Below are 16852 nucleotides of genomic sequence, written 5' to 3'. Positions count from 1 at the left end.
GGGGGGGGTTTTGATGGCTGAATAGTATTCCATTGTGTATATATACACCACATCTTCTTTATCCATTCATCTGTTGATGGACATCTTGGCTCTTTCCATTGTTTGGCTATTGTGGACATTTAAAAACCTCAGATTAGCCTACCTATTGCCCTTCTCTTCTCCTGAAATATAGTGGGAGTAGATAAATCAGATAAAGCATTAAGCATTGAAAACATTCTCTTTTCTCTCCAAAAATAAAGAAAAAATTGGTAGGATAAAAATATATAAAATGGATAATTATTTTATTTTATTTTTTTTAAAGATTTTATTTATTTGACAGAGAGAGGCACAGCGAGGAAGGGAACACAAGCAGGGGGAGTGAGAGAGGGGGAAGCAGGCGCCCCACGGAGCAGGGAGCCTGATGCGGGGCTCAATCCCAGGACCCTGGGACCATGACCTGAGCCGAAGGCAGACGCTTAACAAATGAGCCACCCAGGCGCCCCTAAAATGGATAATTATTTTAAAAGCCTTAAGTTCTAGACACTACTTTCAGGAAGTGTGAGCTTCAAGGATCTAAGCTTTAACTTCCTCTATCTGGATTCCTTATATCTGGGAATCACTGTGTTTAATGCCTCATGAAAAGGCCTCCCACATTTCTCAAACTGTTCAAAGTTCCAGATGAATGGAGTAATAGAGGATCTTTTCTTTTGCCTTCATCAGAAGAAAGCTGAGGTGGGAGGAAGACTTGAAGGGTGGGGAGAATTTGGTCAGGTCACTAAAAAGAAGCCATGTCTTACCTGATCTGGGCTGAAAGTTTTTAAAGTGGAATTTCAGGGGAATTAGTAAAGATCTATGAGTAGCCGCTTTCCCTAATATCTTGAGCCCATTCTAAGGAGACAGCATCAGAGAGGGGATTGTGCTTATTTTTCAGTGACCCTGTATCCTAAATGGTGATATATATCTTCCCCGTCACAGGGCGTCACCTATCCAGCATGTCATGGGATATGGAGTAAATGGGCTCCTCCTCTAGAGAGGAGTAGATTGGCAACCACCTCCTTCTGTGGTGAGTACTGCATGCAGATATAGTTATGGTGGGTAAAAGTTTAGGAACAAGTTGGATAAGAACTGAAAGTTGATAAAGCTCATCTGTAAAATCATTTGTGTGTGTGTACATGAGGAAAGGTTTTTGACCACCACTTCAATTTCTTTAATTCTTATTGGTCTCCTTAAATCCTCTATTTCTTCTGTGTTTTGTATTTTTCTAGGAGTTCATCCATTTTATCTAAGTTTTCAAATATATTCATGAGTAATTTTTATAATAGTCTTTTTAATTTATTTTTTATTATAGTCTTCTTATTGTTAGATCTCTTTTGTGTCTTGGGTAAGTAGGTCATATCCTCTTATGTAGTCCTGTATCACTGGCTATGTATGTAGATAGATAGATATATTTGGAGATACAGGGGTGTGAGTGTGCATGCACCTAAGTATGCAAGTGTGTTTGTGAGAGCCTACCAAGAAACATGAGATGAAGTTAAGAATTTCTACTTATTTCACTTACCTACCTCCCATTCTCCCTTTTACTTTAGGTTCATATGCTGGAGCTGTAATTGCAATGCCTTTAGCTGGCATTCTTGTGCAGTACACTGGTTGGTCTTCGGTATTCTACGTCTATGGTATGTTGCATACGATACAATAAAGTTAAAAGAAATGGGTGTAAACTCAAAACGGTGAGGTAGATTGCTGAATAGACCTGCATTCACTCACATTTTTTCCATTAAGAATCCTTTCCTTATATTTTGAGAAGATCAAGGAAAATGTTCTATCTCTATGATTCTCCCTACCTTGTTATTTATTGTTTTAAAAAGGAAGTACATTGCTGCTGGAAACTTTGGGATATATTTCATATATTGTCCTTGATTATGAAGAAAAAAATTAAATTAGCTCTTGATTCACAGCCAATTAAGAAGAAAGAGCTAGGCAGCCCCCACTACTGCTTCCTCGGCTGACCCTGCCTCGTCAAGACTGAATAGGGATGGGAAGCTGGAAGGCGATAGCAATGCTAATGCAACAGTTCGCTTTTGTGACAAAATATTAATAGTCAGCAGCGGCAGCCTCACATTTTAGTCCTCGTTACTCCAGGATTAAATGAAATGAAGCCCTCAAATGGAAATAAAAAGCACAAGAAACCCTGAGTCCAAAGTCCCTTTCTGTTTACTTTCCAACCAGAACCAGAAAGCTTACCACTTGAGAGTACCCCTAAAGTCTCTCTCTAGGAGACTTTTTTTTTTAGCCATGAGAAAAAGAAATATAAGAGAGGTGGATTCCAACTGATGTCACTGATTAATACCGTCTTTGGACGTGGGCAGGAGAACGTGAAGTATTAATGAAGTCATGAGGTAGAACTGAACAGTATCTGGCTGCTTCCGAATTTGGCATGATCCGTTCCCACTTCAAAATGTTCTCATCAGAGCAAATTCTTAGGTTTGCAGAATATTACTAAATATGCTTTATGGCAGGAGCTCTTATTCTGGTTCAAAAGCCATGGATAGGTTTTAGATTCATGAATGTCTTAAATGATAAGCCATGCATGCATTTGTACATTTTTTTCCTGGGGAGATATTTTTATTAGATTTTAATCCATATCTTCCATTAGATTTTCAAGAGTCCAAAATTCAAAGAAGTTTAAAGCAAATGTGTATAGGGTATATAGTACAAGTTGGGATACCGGGCCAGTAAATCCTCTGATTTGTCCCTTAATTGAATCCATTACTTAACTGAAAATATGATGTGACTTTAAAGTAAGAATATTAATTTCCCGGGGTGCGTGGGTGGCTCAGTCGGTTAAGCATCTGACTCTTGGTTTTGGCTCAGTTCATGATCTCAGGTTCATGAGCTTGAGCAGCCTCAAGCTCCTGCTCAGGGAGGAAATCTCCTTCCCCCACCCCTCCCTCTGCCCCTTCCCCTGCTCATGTGCATGGCACGTGCACATGCTCTCTCTCTCTCAAAATAAATAAATAAACAAATCTTTTTAAAAAAAGAATATTAATTTCCACAAAGCATTCATGAAAATCAATCTCATTATGTCAAGTTGTATCTCATTTAGTATTTATCATAGAATGATACAAAGTTTAAATATTAGATAATCTGAAAATATCACATCCCCATAGTACTTACTGTGTATAACAAAATTGCGTCTTTGAGCCACACATTCAATATTAATATTTTAAAAATTAATAAGATAAGATAAATTAAAAATTAATAAGATAAGATAACTGTATTGTGGCTTATGTTAAAAGAAGATAATGCATATATGGCAATTAGCTGAATGTCCGGCACTTCACATTCAGTTAGCGGTAATGATAATTATTATTGAATCACAAGAGCTTTCATTTATTGAGTGCTTATTTTGTGCCATTTGCCATGCTAGTTGCTTCATGCATTATCTCCTTTAACTATATTTTGCCACAATCTCATAAAAAAGAAATCGTCTCATTTTATAGTGGAAGTTCACAGAGATTCAGTCATTGATTGGAGCATGTAGCTAATGAGTGGCACAGTCAGGATTTGAATCTGGGAGAGCCATCTTCCATAACCACTACACTATGCCAAATTTTCACATACTATCTAACTCCCATTTGTGTTTGCTGTCATGTTTGGTAACGAAAAGGAGCATGGCCCATCAAAATCTGTGGTATTAAGAAATAATTCTTAGAAATTGAATGAGCAAGAAAAAAGTATTATAGAGATCAGGAGCATTTAGACTGTTACCCAAGGGATAAAGAACAGTAGAAGCCAAAAATGAAATAACTAGCCTCTGGGAAACCAGAATAAATCACTTGAAATTCTTTCTTTTATTAATACTTTAGATTTACATTACACAATAAGGGCATGTTTTAATGCTGAGAGTGCTAAATAAAGAAAGGGATGCTAAAGAAGTTTCAAACAGTTTATTGTATTAGAATTTATAGCTTTCATTTGCCCAGAGTGATCAATAGGTAATATTATGTACTGAAATAATAATGATATACAGTCACATAAAGTGTTAAATGTTACTACATTAATTACAGAAACTCCCACTTCCTGCCTTTTTTATGAATGATAGCCACCCAGGCTAAAATAATCTAGATTTTATTTAATAATCTGTTTACTAGATCTGCAAGTGCTTACAGGAAAGGGAAATGAGTATTTTTTTGTGTGTGGAAATATAGACCACTTTCATATATTCAAAGAAGGCAACTAAGAAAATGATTCCCCCCTCATAAAATTCTTTGAAGACAGGAATTTTGTCTGGTTCACCATATTTCTCTCACTTAGCAGAGTGCCTGGAATAGTAAATGCTCAGTAAATGTTTGTTGGATGTATGAACATGTTCCAAACTATACCATTCAATAATTATCCAATGCTGTGTCTCAGCATTATTGGAGACAAAGAGATAAAACTATAGGACCAGACTTCAGGAAGCTTGAAGTTCAGTGACATAACACAAGAAGAGCTGGCTGGTCAATTGGAGAAGCAGAAAATCCAATTCACTTTCTAGAGAATGTGTTTGTCATGAGATTCCTGCAGTTTTATTCCAGCAAATGACAGTTACATGGGGGGTATTTATGATAGATTTTTTATTTTCTTCTTTTGAATTCTTTCTTGCAGGAAGCTTTGGAATGATCTGGTACATGTTCTGGCTTTTGGTGTCTTATGAGAGTCCTGCAAAGCATCCTACTATTACAGATGAAGAACGTAGGTACATTGAAGAAAGCATTGGAGAGAGTGCAAATCTTTTAGGTGCAATGGAAGTAAGAACTTTATTATGGTGTATATTCCTGTTCTGATTCTTCATCTCACCTCCCTTTGACCAACCACTGCTGACCAACTACTTTCTGAGTCCCTATTCAACAAAACCTATTTGGTGTCAATCATGATTGTTTTCTTTCCTCCATCCATACTTTCTGACTTAGGAATGATTGCTACTTCCCCCATCTATAATTTCTTTTTTTTTCTTTATCTTTTCTTAATGATCTTCAAATTTGCCCTGGACTACGGCTATGACTAGAAACCTAAACAAGCTTTTATAAACAGTTCAATATGGTCCATAATTTAAACAAACTCAACAAATATTTGTTAATTTCAGATTGTAGGAAATGCCAGATCACCTAACACAATCATGAAAAGGGCTATTTTTTTGTGTATTGAATTGTCTAAATGTTAGGTGTTATACGTGTGTATTTATGCTATATGTGGTTAAAGAAATATTAAATCATTAGAATGTCAATAATAGATAGCTGACATAAAAATATTCTTAATATAGAATCTTGTTATTGATAACATCTTATCATTTTCAGGATTATTATTATGAAGATAAAGTATCATAAAAATATAACATGGACCCCTTTTCTGATTCTAATTTGATTTCTTGCATGGGCTCTATGGAGAGAGAAAATGCAGTTCTGTGTCAATAAAGCAAATATTTTAGTCCGCATGACATTAATATATCATAAATATTAATTAATAGCCATTTGATACTATTAAAAAATGGAAGGCAAAACTAACGTATTTAGACAGGCTCAGTAATTCAGCACCTAAACAGTAACTCAATTTCCTTATGCTGAGAGCTGGAAGGTATCACGCACGGCTGAAGAGTCAGCGTCTCCTATACATTATGCTTCTCTTTCTTTTGAAGGCTCCTCCCCTCTTTCTAATTATCTTTAATTCCAGCTCTGATTCTCTACTTCGTTTGTTAGAGAAGGTCTGTCTTTGACATCTCATCCTAGGTACAAAGGTCTATCACCCACCGTGGTTAAGGCCTTTAATGAATAAGAAAAATCCCACATTGGATATCATTCAGAAGTGAAACTTCAGTACTTAAAAAAAATTCTAACACTATGGACTGGCATTAGAAACTCCCCTGCCTGTTTCCTTCTGTAAATGGACTGGAAGTTTCTTTCTAATGGTGGATACTTAAGAAACAAGTGGTTCTGCAGGGATGGGGTGTTGGCCGTGTGCGTGGTGCCCACTGGCAGCAGTTGCTGGGAGCAGAAATGAAATATAGGCTGATCTATGGTGAGTTCAGCATTTAGCCTCAATTTCTAGCCCCAGGTAATCTGATCAACCTGTATTTTCATTACTTAACTAAGCTTCTTTTATTTACCAGTTCTTGAAAGGTTGTGTGTCTAAATCAAGCATAAATTTTTTTAAACAATCAAAAATTTAGTCTAAGCGAAAACCAGTTTCTGGAAATGACCTTAAAAAGAACAGCTGGTAACTTGATAAGACAGCACAGATGATCTCAAACTCCCCCCATTTCCTTACCTTACTGCTTTCCCAAACATAATATTTTACTTCTTACTGATGCTTGATACTTTCCTGTAGCTCCAAAACAAAATTAAAAATGAGATTATATTTTAGTTACTGTACTTGTAGTTATTTTGAACTTTTTATTGTGAACAACTTTAATATACAGCAAAGCAGAAAGAATAGTAATATCCATGTATCCACTGCATAAATGCAACAGTTATCAACACCCTGCCTTATTTACTTCATTTTTCTTTTTGCTGAATGATTTCAAAGTAAATGAGATGTCCTAACACTTTACCCACAAATACTTCACACACATCTCTAGAAAAATAAAAATACTCTTTCACAATCTAAGTACTATTATTATACCTAAAACAATTAAGAATAATTCCCTACATTATCTAAGACCGAGATCATATTCAGATTTCTAATACCCAGTCCAAATTCAAATCTCTAGTCTATATTCATATGTCCTTTGTAGCTATTTCTTTAGAGTCTGCATCCAATTAAGGAGCACATATTGCAGCTGACTGTAATGCCTTTTAAATATTTTTTTCTTAAAAAATTAAATATAACATGTGTACAGAAAAACACACAAATCATAAGTGAACAACTTGCTTAATTTTTGTAAACCATACACACCTGTGAAGCAAATAGCCAGGTCAGTAGTAGACTGTTATCAGAATACTCTAAGTCCTCCTATCACCCCGAATAATTTTTTAAGGTATAAAATTAGATACTTCTATCTTACATTTGATGAAGTATTTTACAACCTGAAGAATAAAGTTCTTAGTAGAGATGATCCAGGTATGAATAATAGAAACACTTTCCCAGCAGGAAAAAGGTTTTTACTTTTAATAATATTCTGAAGTTATTTCTTATACAAACATAATACTACCATGCTGACATCCCTGTATCCAACAATTTTCATTTTCTGTGAAATAAGTATATTTATCTGGCGTTATTTTCCCAGAGTATATAGGACTTAAAAAACACACTTTTTGAACCCAGCTAGGATGTTGTCACTGGATATTTGTATTCAAAGCCAAGGTACTCATTATATGTTATTAGGACATGCTTTTGTTTTTGTTTTTTGTCATATGTATTTGTGATCACGACAGTATAACTTCTTACTCTATTACTTTTAAAGTGAGTCACAATCAATACTAGCAATTATGATGCTCTACATCCAGGAATAATTAACTAAATCTGTGTAAAAAATGTCTGCCTCCCCTTTTATTAATTTGGTCAGGTTAAGGATCCCAAGCTAGCATTAAATGGAGTTATTTCAGAGTATTGTTTCTTCACCAAACAGTATTTTGATGTTCAAAATAAAGTCATTGAGAAAGTGAGAATATGAGAGACATTTTCAGGTCTAAAAAGATTAGTCTTGGGGGAGGATACTTGCTTTATTTTTGGGCATATACAGGAAGTTTAAGTACACTAGATATAGTTTTTAAATGGGTATCATAAGCAAAACCAATCCTATTTAAGTGGTTAATTTTGAATGCCTTGAATGTCATAAGTAACTAGTTATGATGTGCCCATGGTGTGCTGGATAGCCAAATACTTCAACCCAGCTGTATACCATGTGAGTTTTCTAGAACCTTGCCCTTTAGCATTACAGAATTTATATTGATATCCATTGTCTATCAAGAGGATTTATAGATAGGTAGTGGTATTATTAACTTTAGATAGGGTCTAGAATATTGCACTCTTAATTTTTCTTATTTTCTCCTCCTAACTATATTGAATTTTCAGTGTTTTAGATAAAATATTTTGGATACCAACAAGGTCACTGATATGGCAATGATCTTTAGCTGAGGCATGATCTATCACTGCCAGAAAAAAAAAATCTTGGAAACTAGGATCTGTGCTTTTGGAATTGTTTTCTATAAACATAAGATCTTATATATTCTGAAAATGGGAACAATTTAATCAGAAGAAGAGGCTAATATCTTTTTTTTCTTCCAACAATTCATGCAGCTAAGGTTAACTAGACTTTTGCAATTAATTTCATTACCTCCTACTCATGCCTCAACATATACATCCTGAAAATGCAAAGCACCTATTATTCCCATTTTCTAAGTTAGAAAATACTTTAAATGGTCAGAATTGCTCTCTTTTTGGGATTTCAGAAATTCAAGACTCCATGGAGGAAATTTTTTACATCTATGCCTGTCTATGCAATAATTGTCGCAAACTTCTGCAGAAGCTGGACTTTTTACTTACTGCTTATTAGTCAGCCAGCATATTTTGAGGAAGTCTTTGGATTTGAAATCAGCAAGGTATGTAAAAATTATCTTTGTTTAACTAGTGCATTACTTTTGTGTTCAATTAAATATTACGTTCCTTTGCCAGTATTTTATCTTCTAAATTTTAGGAGTTACTCATTTATTTGTTTATCCACTTAACAAATAACTTCTGGGAAACAAAGACTAAGTAAGGTGTTTGAGTGTCTACTGCATTCAGCTGTCTGCTAGGAAGTGCTCTTTTTGAAGGCAAAATCAACCTAGTCTCTGCCCTCGTGGAGCTTATCTCTCTATTAGGGTGGACAGCACCGTAGCCCTTCCCCTGTAAAGAAACATAACTTCCTTTAAGTCTCAGGTCAGAGACAATGTAACAGTGAACAAAGAAAGAAATTTTTATTGAAATGGAATTGTGTTTATATAATTACCAATCTCTTCTTCAATGCTTTCAAAAATCTGTCTGGTAATCTTGCCTGTGTGAAAGCTTTTTATTTTGATGTAGTCCTGATTGATAGACAAATGGATAAGGAAGATGTAATACACATGGACACACACACAGACACACACACACATGCTGGAATATCACACAGCTATAAAAAGGATGAGACTGTGCCATATGCAACAACATAGATGGGCCTAGAAGGCATTATATTAGATTAAATAAATCAGACTTTGAGAAAGACAAATACCATATGATTTCATTCATAGATGGAACCAAAAAAAAACAAAAACAAAAACAAAAAAACCCAAATGAATAAACAAATGAAAAGCAGAATCAGACTGTAAATAGAACAAACTGGTAGTTACCAGAGGGGTAGGAAATGAGGGATGGGCAAAATGGGTGAAGGGGAACGGGAGACGCAGGGTTCCAGTTATGGAATGAATAAGTCATGGGACTAAATGGCACAGCATAGGGAATATAGTTAATGATATTGTAATAATGTTGTATGGTGACAGACGGTAACTACACTTATGGTGAGCATAGTGTAACATATAAACTTGTCAAATCACTTTGTAGTGCACCTGAAACTAATGTAACATTGTGTGTTAACTATACTTAAGTAAAAACAAAAAAATTTAATTTCTTAGAAACTTAAAAAAAAATCTGTCTTGCTAAAATATTTGAGAAAGCAAAAAAAAAATCTGAAAACATTCTTGTGTGTCATTTATTCAATTTATTCACTTAACAGGCATTTGTTGAATATGATGTGTGAAGCTTTGTGTCAGATTCAGAAATAAAAACATGGTTCCCGTCCTCAGGAGTTCACAGTTTTTGGTGGTATAGACAAAAGCAATTAGTTACCAGTTACACACAGTATGCTAAACCCTACAGACATTTGTTCATAGCTGTGAAAATGTAATTATTTTGGGATTTTCTATAAGGATAAAATGAACATAAAAATAACTACTTAATATTTATAGAAGAGTCTGAAATTCACAAGGTCCTTTCATATTCATGAACAACCTTGTTTGGTTGACCAGCTGGATAACTCTCATCATTTCTGTTGATGGGGAAACAAACTAGGGAAGGTATTTAAATTGCCTAAGGCCAAGCTGATAATATATGCCAGAATCAAGGTTAAGCCCCGATTCTTTAATTTATGTTTCAATTCCCTTTACTACGCTATTCAAATTCAGGTAGACCCTATCTTCATTTAAGCACTTAGCAAGTATTTGTTAAATGCCATCTCTGCCAAGCCCTTTGCTGAGTACTGAATACACTCGTCTGTGCTGGCCATGGACTTGCCATTTCTCTTCATGTCATTACATCCATCCAGCTGGGCTCGCTATTCATGTTAAGTCTCTACTTGAAAGACTATCTGAGGGCTGGAATTGAAGAAAACCTGAGTTTAGGAGAAGCTATTCTAAGAGCTCTTTTGTAATCCCTGTTTCTAAGGAAACTGTTTCCTCCATTCCTGAGAAGAATGGCTGCTTTAGATAGGGCTCTTCTCTCTAGAGCTGATCAAACATTGCAGGGTAGCCTTTGGAAGCTCCGAGAGGTGTTATACTTCTCAACAAAGGCTGCTGGAGGTGTGAGTCCATTTTCATAATCTAGGACAAATATGACACTGAGAGGCTATTAATAAAGTCAGGTCTCATGGGGGAGAAGTGAAGGAGCCAACTGATGTTCGTGAAACTGCGTGGTCATTCTGGCCCTGTAGCTCCACTTAATTGAAAATGCTTGAGTAAAAGCAATGATATTTTGCCAAAACTAAATATAATAACCAGATGAGTTGATTTGATTCACTTGTTATATTTTTAACTAAAATTGTAGATAAGTTCTGCATACACAGATTGGTTGAAGACTTTGATTATACTGGTTAAAAAAAAAAAAAAAGCCACTGACTTACTTGAAAAATGTATGAAGGAGGCAGTAAAGGAAATAGAGCATGAGCTTTAGATCCAGGCTGGCAGGGCTCGGGCACAAGCTCTGCGATAAACTATTGATACATAACCTGGGGCTGGTTTTTGAATGATTGCCAACTTTGATTTTATTTTCCGTAAATAATGGTATTAATGCTGTCCTTCAGAACTGTGGCAAAATGTAAGCAAACTAAAATATTTAGATGGAGGATAGTTCTCTCCAACCTTAGTTAAACTGAGTATGCTGCAGACTAAAACACAAGTGCAATAGCTCAATCTTCATTTCAAATAGACTGACCCAGTTAAAGCAGAAATATATATAGATGTGTGCATATATATATATATATATACTATAAATGATATTTTAGTATTTTATATAAATTGTTGGATAACTTTCATAAAGTTCTGCAACTTGGCCCTGTTGAGGTCACGTATGGAATATGTCCACATATTGTCCTAGGAACCGGGAGATTGAGTACCTCCAAGTATTAAGACATTGGGCTAGGATATTCCCAACTTCTGTCTCATTAACCTCTAGATTGTTAGCTCCTTGCACTTCCCATAGTGCTTTGCTGAAAGAGAATAATAATCATAGCTTTATTCTTTGTTTATCCAAAGGAATTAAAATGTCTGTTTGAGTAGATAATAAATAGCAAAGGGTGTTCAATTTAAGAACTTTTCAGATGTCTCAAACACTGAGTCAAGATACAGGCCAGTTACGTGGACTTAGGAAATGCAGATCACTCTCCGGCTTTCTCTGCCTCTAGAAGCAAACACATGACATGCAATTCTACACACATCCTAACGTGGTGTATTTCAGAATGTTTTCTTGTCTGATGGTTTCTTTCACACATTCGTTGCTTTAAATGTATCTACTGTAGTTAAGAATAAAGAACCATTCTGCTTTTCAAGATGCTGTTCTCAAAAGCAATAATGTTTGCCTTAATGTCAGTTTACCCTATAGTTTTACTTAGTCCACATTTGTTTAGCCTATACTAAATGCCAGGTTTTGAACTAAATTAAGAACATTCAGCACATTATCTGGTTTTATTTGATTTTTCTTTCTCAGATGGTGGCAGTGCTAAGCATAGTGGTTAAAAGCCCAGTTTTTAGACTCAGGTAAAAATGGCTCAGTATTTGGTTCTGGAAATGATTTAGCCTTTTTAAGTTATACATTCTTCATCAATACAAGAGAGTAATAATATTATAAACTTTCACCTGGGTACAAGAGAGAATTAAATAACTCAGACGTTTGAGCTCTGTGGGAGTCATTCACTGACTCAATCATGGTAACAACCCGACTCCGTGGGCGTGGTACTCAAGTCTGCCATTGTGACATCAGCAATCTTTGTCTCAAACCTTCAATAATCTTACTTGGAAGACATTTTTAAACACAAATAATAAACTTTTCCCCAGTACTTAAAAATGCATTTTATTCATACTTCATGATGTCTAGAGAAGAGTGTCTTGCACATAATTATAGGCCAAAAAATTTGTGTTGAATTGATGCTGGTAGGTTAGATTTTAGGTCGAGCTATTTCATATGAAATTAATACAGAAACTATATACCATTGTGTGACAATGTGACTAAATACTGACATTTGAAATAGAAAATACCTAACATTGAAGAACCGATCTGCATTTTCTGGGCTAAATTTAGCTTAGAAACTAAATATAAAACTCATAAGAGATACATATTTAAAATGCAATTAAGGTTTTTAGCCTTCCTAAGAATTAAAAAAACATAAATTTAAAAATAGAGCCTCTTCAAGGGCTTGGTCAAATGTATTTCTTATCCCTCTGACTCTGTCTCTGTGTCTCTCTCACTCACTAATGATGAATTTCTGCAAACATATTTAAGAATATAAAATAGGCACATAAATGTGAATCACTGTGATAAGATTCATGATAGTTTATTCATAAATTCAAAATTTACTGACTCATTACACAGGAAAAAAAAGTATTCTCTTCTAAAAGATAAAAAGTAACTTTACTTAGCTTTTCTCATTTATTCTGTGGAAGTTATTGCTTATTCCAGGAAGGAGTAAGTGGTCATTTGGAGACAGTACTTTTTCTTTCTTTTTCCATAAAGAATTTATGATGGATTCAAAAAACCAAGACCATTGCCCATATTACTTATGGTCATGTATATGTCTCCTCTTTTTCTTTTTCTTCAGGTTGGCATGCTATCTGCTGTGCCACACTTGGTAATGACAATTATTGTGCCCATTGGAGGGCAGATTGCAGATTTTCTAAGAAGCAAGCAAATTCTTTCAACTACTACAGTAAGAAAGATCATGAATTGTGGTGGTAAGTACATAAGTGATGTGAAGCACATGATTTTGGCTCATGAAATGCTGATATACGTGCATGAGTAACTTTTACTGTGCATGTTACATATGCAGCTAAATTTGTGTCTTCATTGTTCATTTATAATCATTTCCCTATCTTCAAATTTTCATAACTCCTATTTTTTTTAAGATTTTATTTATTTATTTGACTGAGAGAGAGAGAGACAGTGGGAGAGGGAACACAAGCAAGGGGAGTGGGAGAGGGAGAAGCAGGCTCCCTGTTGAGCAGGGAGCCCAATGCAGGGCTCGATCCCAGGACCCTGGGATCATGACCTGAGCTGAAGACAGACGCTTAACGACTGAGCCACCCAGGCGCCCCTCATAACTCCTAGTTTTAAATAACTACATAACTAACTTGTCCCTGCCCACCACTGACACTTAAGGGCATATTCAATATTTTTATTAAAATGGAAGGCTTCAGTAATCTCTGTGCATAAATTATAACTGTTATTATTATTTTTTAAATATTTTATTTATTTGAGAGAGATGGTGGGGTAGGGGCAGGGCGAGAGAGAGAATCTCAAACAGACTTTCTGCTGAGCACAGAGGGCAAGGCTACCTGGGGCTTGATTTCACCACCCTGAGATCATGACCTGGGCTGAAATGAAGGTTCTGAGGCTCAACTGGTTGAGCCACCCAGCTGCCCCTGTTATTATTACTTTTAATATAGACTCCCTGAAGAGGTTTCTTAGGTCAGATAAACATGAGCAGTTCTAGCAGTTTTGGCTCATTGGGAAGATTGACACAAATTTCTGAAGCGTTTCCATGTGTCTGTTTCCAAAGGTTTTGGCATGGAAGCAACACTGCTTCTGGTCGTTGGCTATTCTCATACTAGAGGGGTGGCTATCTCATTCTTGGTACTTGCAGTGGGATTCAGTGGATTTGCTATTTCCGGTAAGACACATGTTTTTAAATTTATAAATGTAACGTCCTGATTTTTGCCGGTAATAATACATATATTCTCCTTTCCTCTTTAATATTCTATTGTTGAAAAGTTACTTAACATATTTCCACTAGAAAGTAAAAAGAATAACACATTTAGAAGTCATTATTTGGATTTGTTACTTCTCATTTTCCTCCTGCTTACTCTTCTTTTTTTTTTTTTTAAGAGAACATTTCTCTGTGATTTGAGCATCACATATTAAGTGGTGGATAAGAACCCATACTTCATTCCACTCTGATCATATCCCTGAGCTAAGTTATCAAAAAATACTTACTGAACACATGCAGTATACCTAGTATCTTCTAAGGAGGGTGGTGAGTGTGGTAGAGAATATTCTACAGTCACCCACTTCCAAGGGGTTTAGGATTCTCTGACTCTAAGCTGATGTGTATATTTCAGGTTTCAATGTTAACCACTTGGATATTGCTCCGAGATATGCCAGTATCTTAATGGGCATTTCAAATGGTGTTGGCACATTGTCAGGAATGGTTTGCCCTATCATTGTTGGTGCAATGACAAAGAATAAGGTAAGACGTAGCTAAAGAAATGTTCAGTTTTTGAAGATTGTCTCTCATGGTAGAGAAGAGTTACTGTATTCTGTTTGGCATTCTCTCTGTGGTCTAGCCACCAGACCTCTGAGTAAGGGAGATCATTGAGGCTCACTAGAAAATCTCTAAGAACTCTGAGGAAGCCTTCTTTCCCAACCAATAAGCACTGTGCTTTTCAACACCTTTTAATATTTCTCATATTTCTGGCGTGGCAAAACAACAACAGCAAACCTTTTTTTCTCTGAGCTTCTTAGAGTACTCAAGTAGAAGTCTTCTGAGCTTTATTTGGAAACATCAATTCAGACTCTGCAGTTATCAATGGAAGAATATTATTATCAGCTATTTGTCCTTAAATGTAGAGCCTCACAATTATTTTTCACCAAAAGGAAATAAACAAAAGAAATAGGAGGAAAAAATATATGTAAGTCAATGGAAATTCAAAGAGAGATTATGGGTATTTTAAAAATTAACACTTTCAAATTTGGAGTTTTAAATTTTAAATTTGGAGTTTTATTTCAGAACCTGAGATTTAAAAAAAAATTTCAATTAATGAAAGTCATAGGATTATGGAAAGTTTCCATCACAGTATTCGCTTTACGTAATCAGAACAGGGCTTTCCCCTAAAGATAGCATTGTATGAAAAGCGTGCTGGTGGCTCATTCAAAGAAGAGGTTATGCTTTTCAAACATGGGGAGTCTGTTCTCACAGTGCTGCTTTTTGTTACTGCAGTCACGCGAAGAGTGGCAGTATGTTTTCCTGATCGCTGCCCTGGTCCACTACGGTGGAGTTCTATTTTATGCAATATTTGCCTCAGGAGAGAAGCAACCCTGGGCAGACCCTGAGGAAACAAGTGAAGAAAAGTGTGGATTTATCCATGAAGATGAGCTCGATGAAGAAACAGGGGATATGACTCAAAATCATATAAATTATGGTACCACCAAATCTTATGGTGCCACAACACAGGCCAATGGAGGTTGGCCCAATGGTTGGGAAAAGAAAGAGGAATTTGTACAAGAAGAAGTACAAGACTCATACACCTATAAGGACCGAGATGATTATTCATAACAAAGCTAATTGCTGGATTTATTTTTAGTGTTTGTGATTAAATTAATTGTGATTGCACAAAAATTAAAAAAAAAAAAAGTGGTGTGCACACATAAACACATCAACCAGGCAAGTCTTGCTGTAAAAAATGAATCACAAACAAACTCATGAAGTTACCATCAAGTGCAATCTGTAGAAGTTGTGAAATGCCATCATTTCCATTCACGTCATCCATTTTTGCGTTTGTGATTTAGACGTTGACTGGTCAAAGTTGTAGAAGCGAGTAGTTACTCATTGGATTCGCGTGAGCTAAAACTCATCGCCATTTAATAAAGCACAACTACAACAGTTGGCACATCCCATCCTACAAAGGTTAGGAAGCCAAAGCTACTTGATCATGCAAAATGCACTTATATATTTGTTACACTGTATTGCAAGATATCATGCAGAAGTCCTGTTAAGAAACCCGAAGATGTCATGTTGGCTGCATCAGGTGGTGGCAACGTTTATTGAATATAAATTATGGAGTTGATATATCTCTCAGTTAGAGAAGAATATTGTGGGCTAGCAACTAGCAAGGTGTACTAAATAATTATTGTTATTACATAATGTGGAATATTTTGTTGGTTCTGAAAAGAAATATCTTGCCATGTTTTATATGAAATGCTTGTGCACATATATCTGTGAAAGAGAACTTGTAAAGTGAGGGGTATGCTTCATGTTCTTCCATTCATTTACCTAACAGTATAAAACACTTCATGTTTCAACAGAAATCTGACTTTTCATGTAGCATATCACATAACTTTTTTGCAAAAAATATAAAAAATGAATAGACTTTAATGTATTTTTTATTACAACTTTGTACTGGTTGTAACTTGCATTAGAAAAAAAAAGATGCATACACCATAAAGAATCTAATAAGAAATTTACTATGGAGACATAGCCCTGAAAATGCAATATTAACAACAAAAGAAATAGAAAATTGTTTAGATATTCTTCCTTAATAATGAAATACTATATGAAACTTGTGCCACAGAGGTATATATAATATGAAAAGATAAACTTAATAGAGATATTGTAAGTAGA

General features: G+C 35.4%; 1 protein-coding gene across 1 annotated transcript in view; it reads left to right on the top strand.

Moving 5' to 3' along the window:
• The window catches only part of SLC17A6 (solute carrier family 17 member 6), a 39970-nt gene extending 23886 nt beyond the window's left edge, over positions 1 to 16084 (top strand). The window contains exons 6-13 of the mRNA XM_081797425.1: positions 955 to 1042; positions 1566 to 1652; positions 4627 to 4769; positions 8406 to 8555; positions 13058 to 13190; positions 14015 to 14125; positions 14574 to 14701; positions 15452 to 16084. Of these exons, the coding sequence (XP_081653551.1) occupies positions 955 to 1042; positions 1566 to 1652; positions 4627 to 4769; positions 8406 to 8555; positions 13058 to 13190; positions 14015 to 14125; positions 14574 to 14701; positions 15452 to 15787 (1176 nt within the window). The 3' untranslated portion in view covers positions 15788 to 16084. The remainder of the gene's footprint in view (positions 1 to 954; positions 1043 to 1565; positions 1653 to 4626; positions 4770 to 8405; positions 8556 to 13057; positions 13191 to 14014; positions 14126 to 14573; positions 14702 to 15451) is intronic.
• Positions 16085 to 16852: the final 768 nt, after the last annotated feature.

This window comes from Leptonychotes weddellii, chromosome 11 (assembly GCF_054177405.1).
Source record: "Leptonychotes weddellii isolate Sample4059 chromosome 11, ASM5417740v2, whole genome shotgun sequence".
Lineage (NCBI taxonomy): Eukaryota > Metazoa > Chordata > Mammalia > Carnivora > Phocidae > Leptonychotes > Leptonychotes weddellii.
Note: the sequence above shows the minus strand (reverse complement) of the source record. Positions and strands in the feature narration are given on the sequence as shown.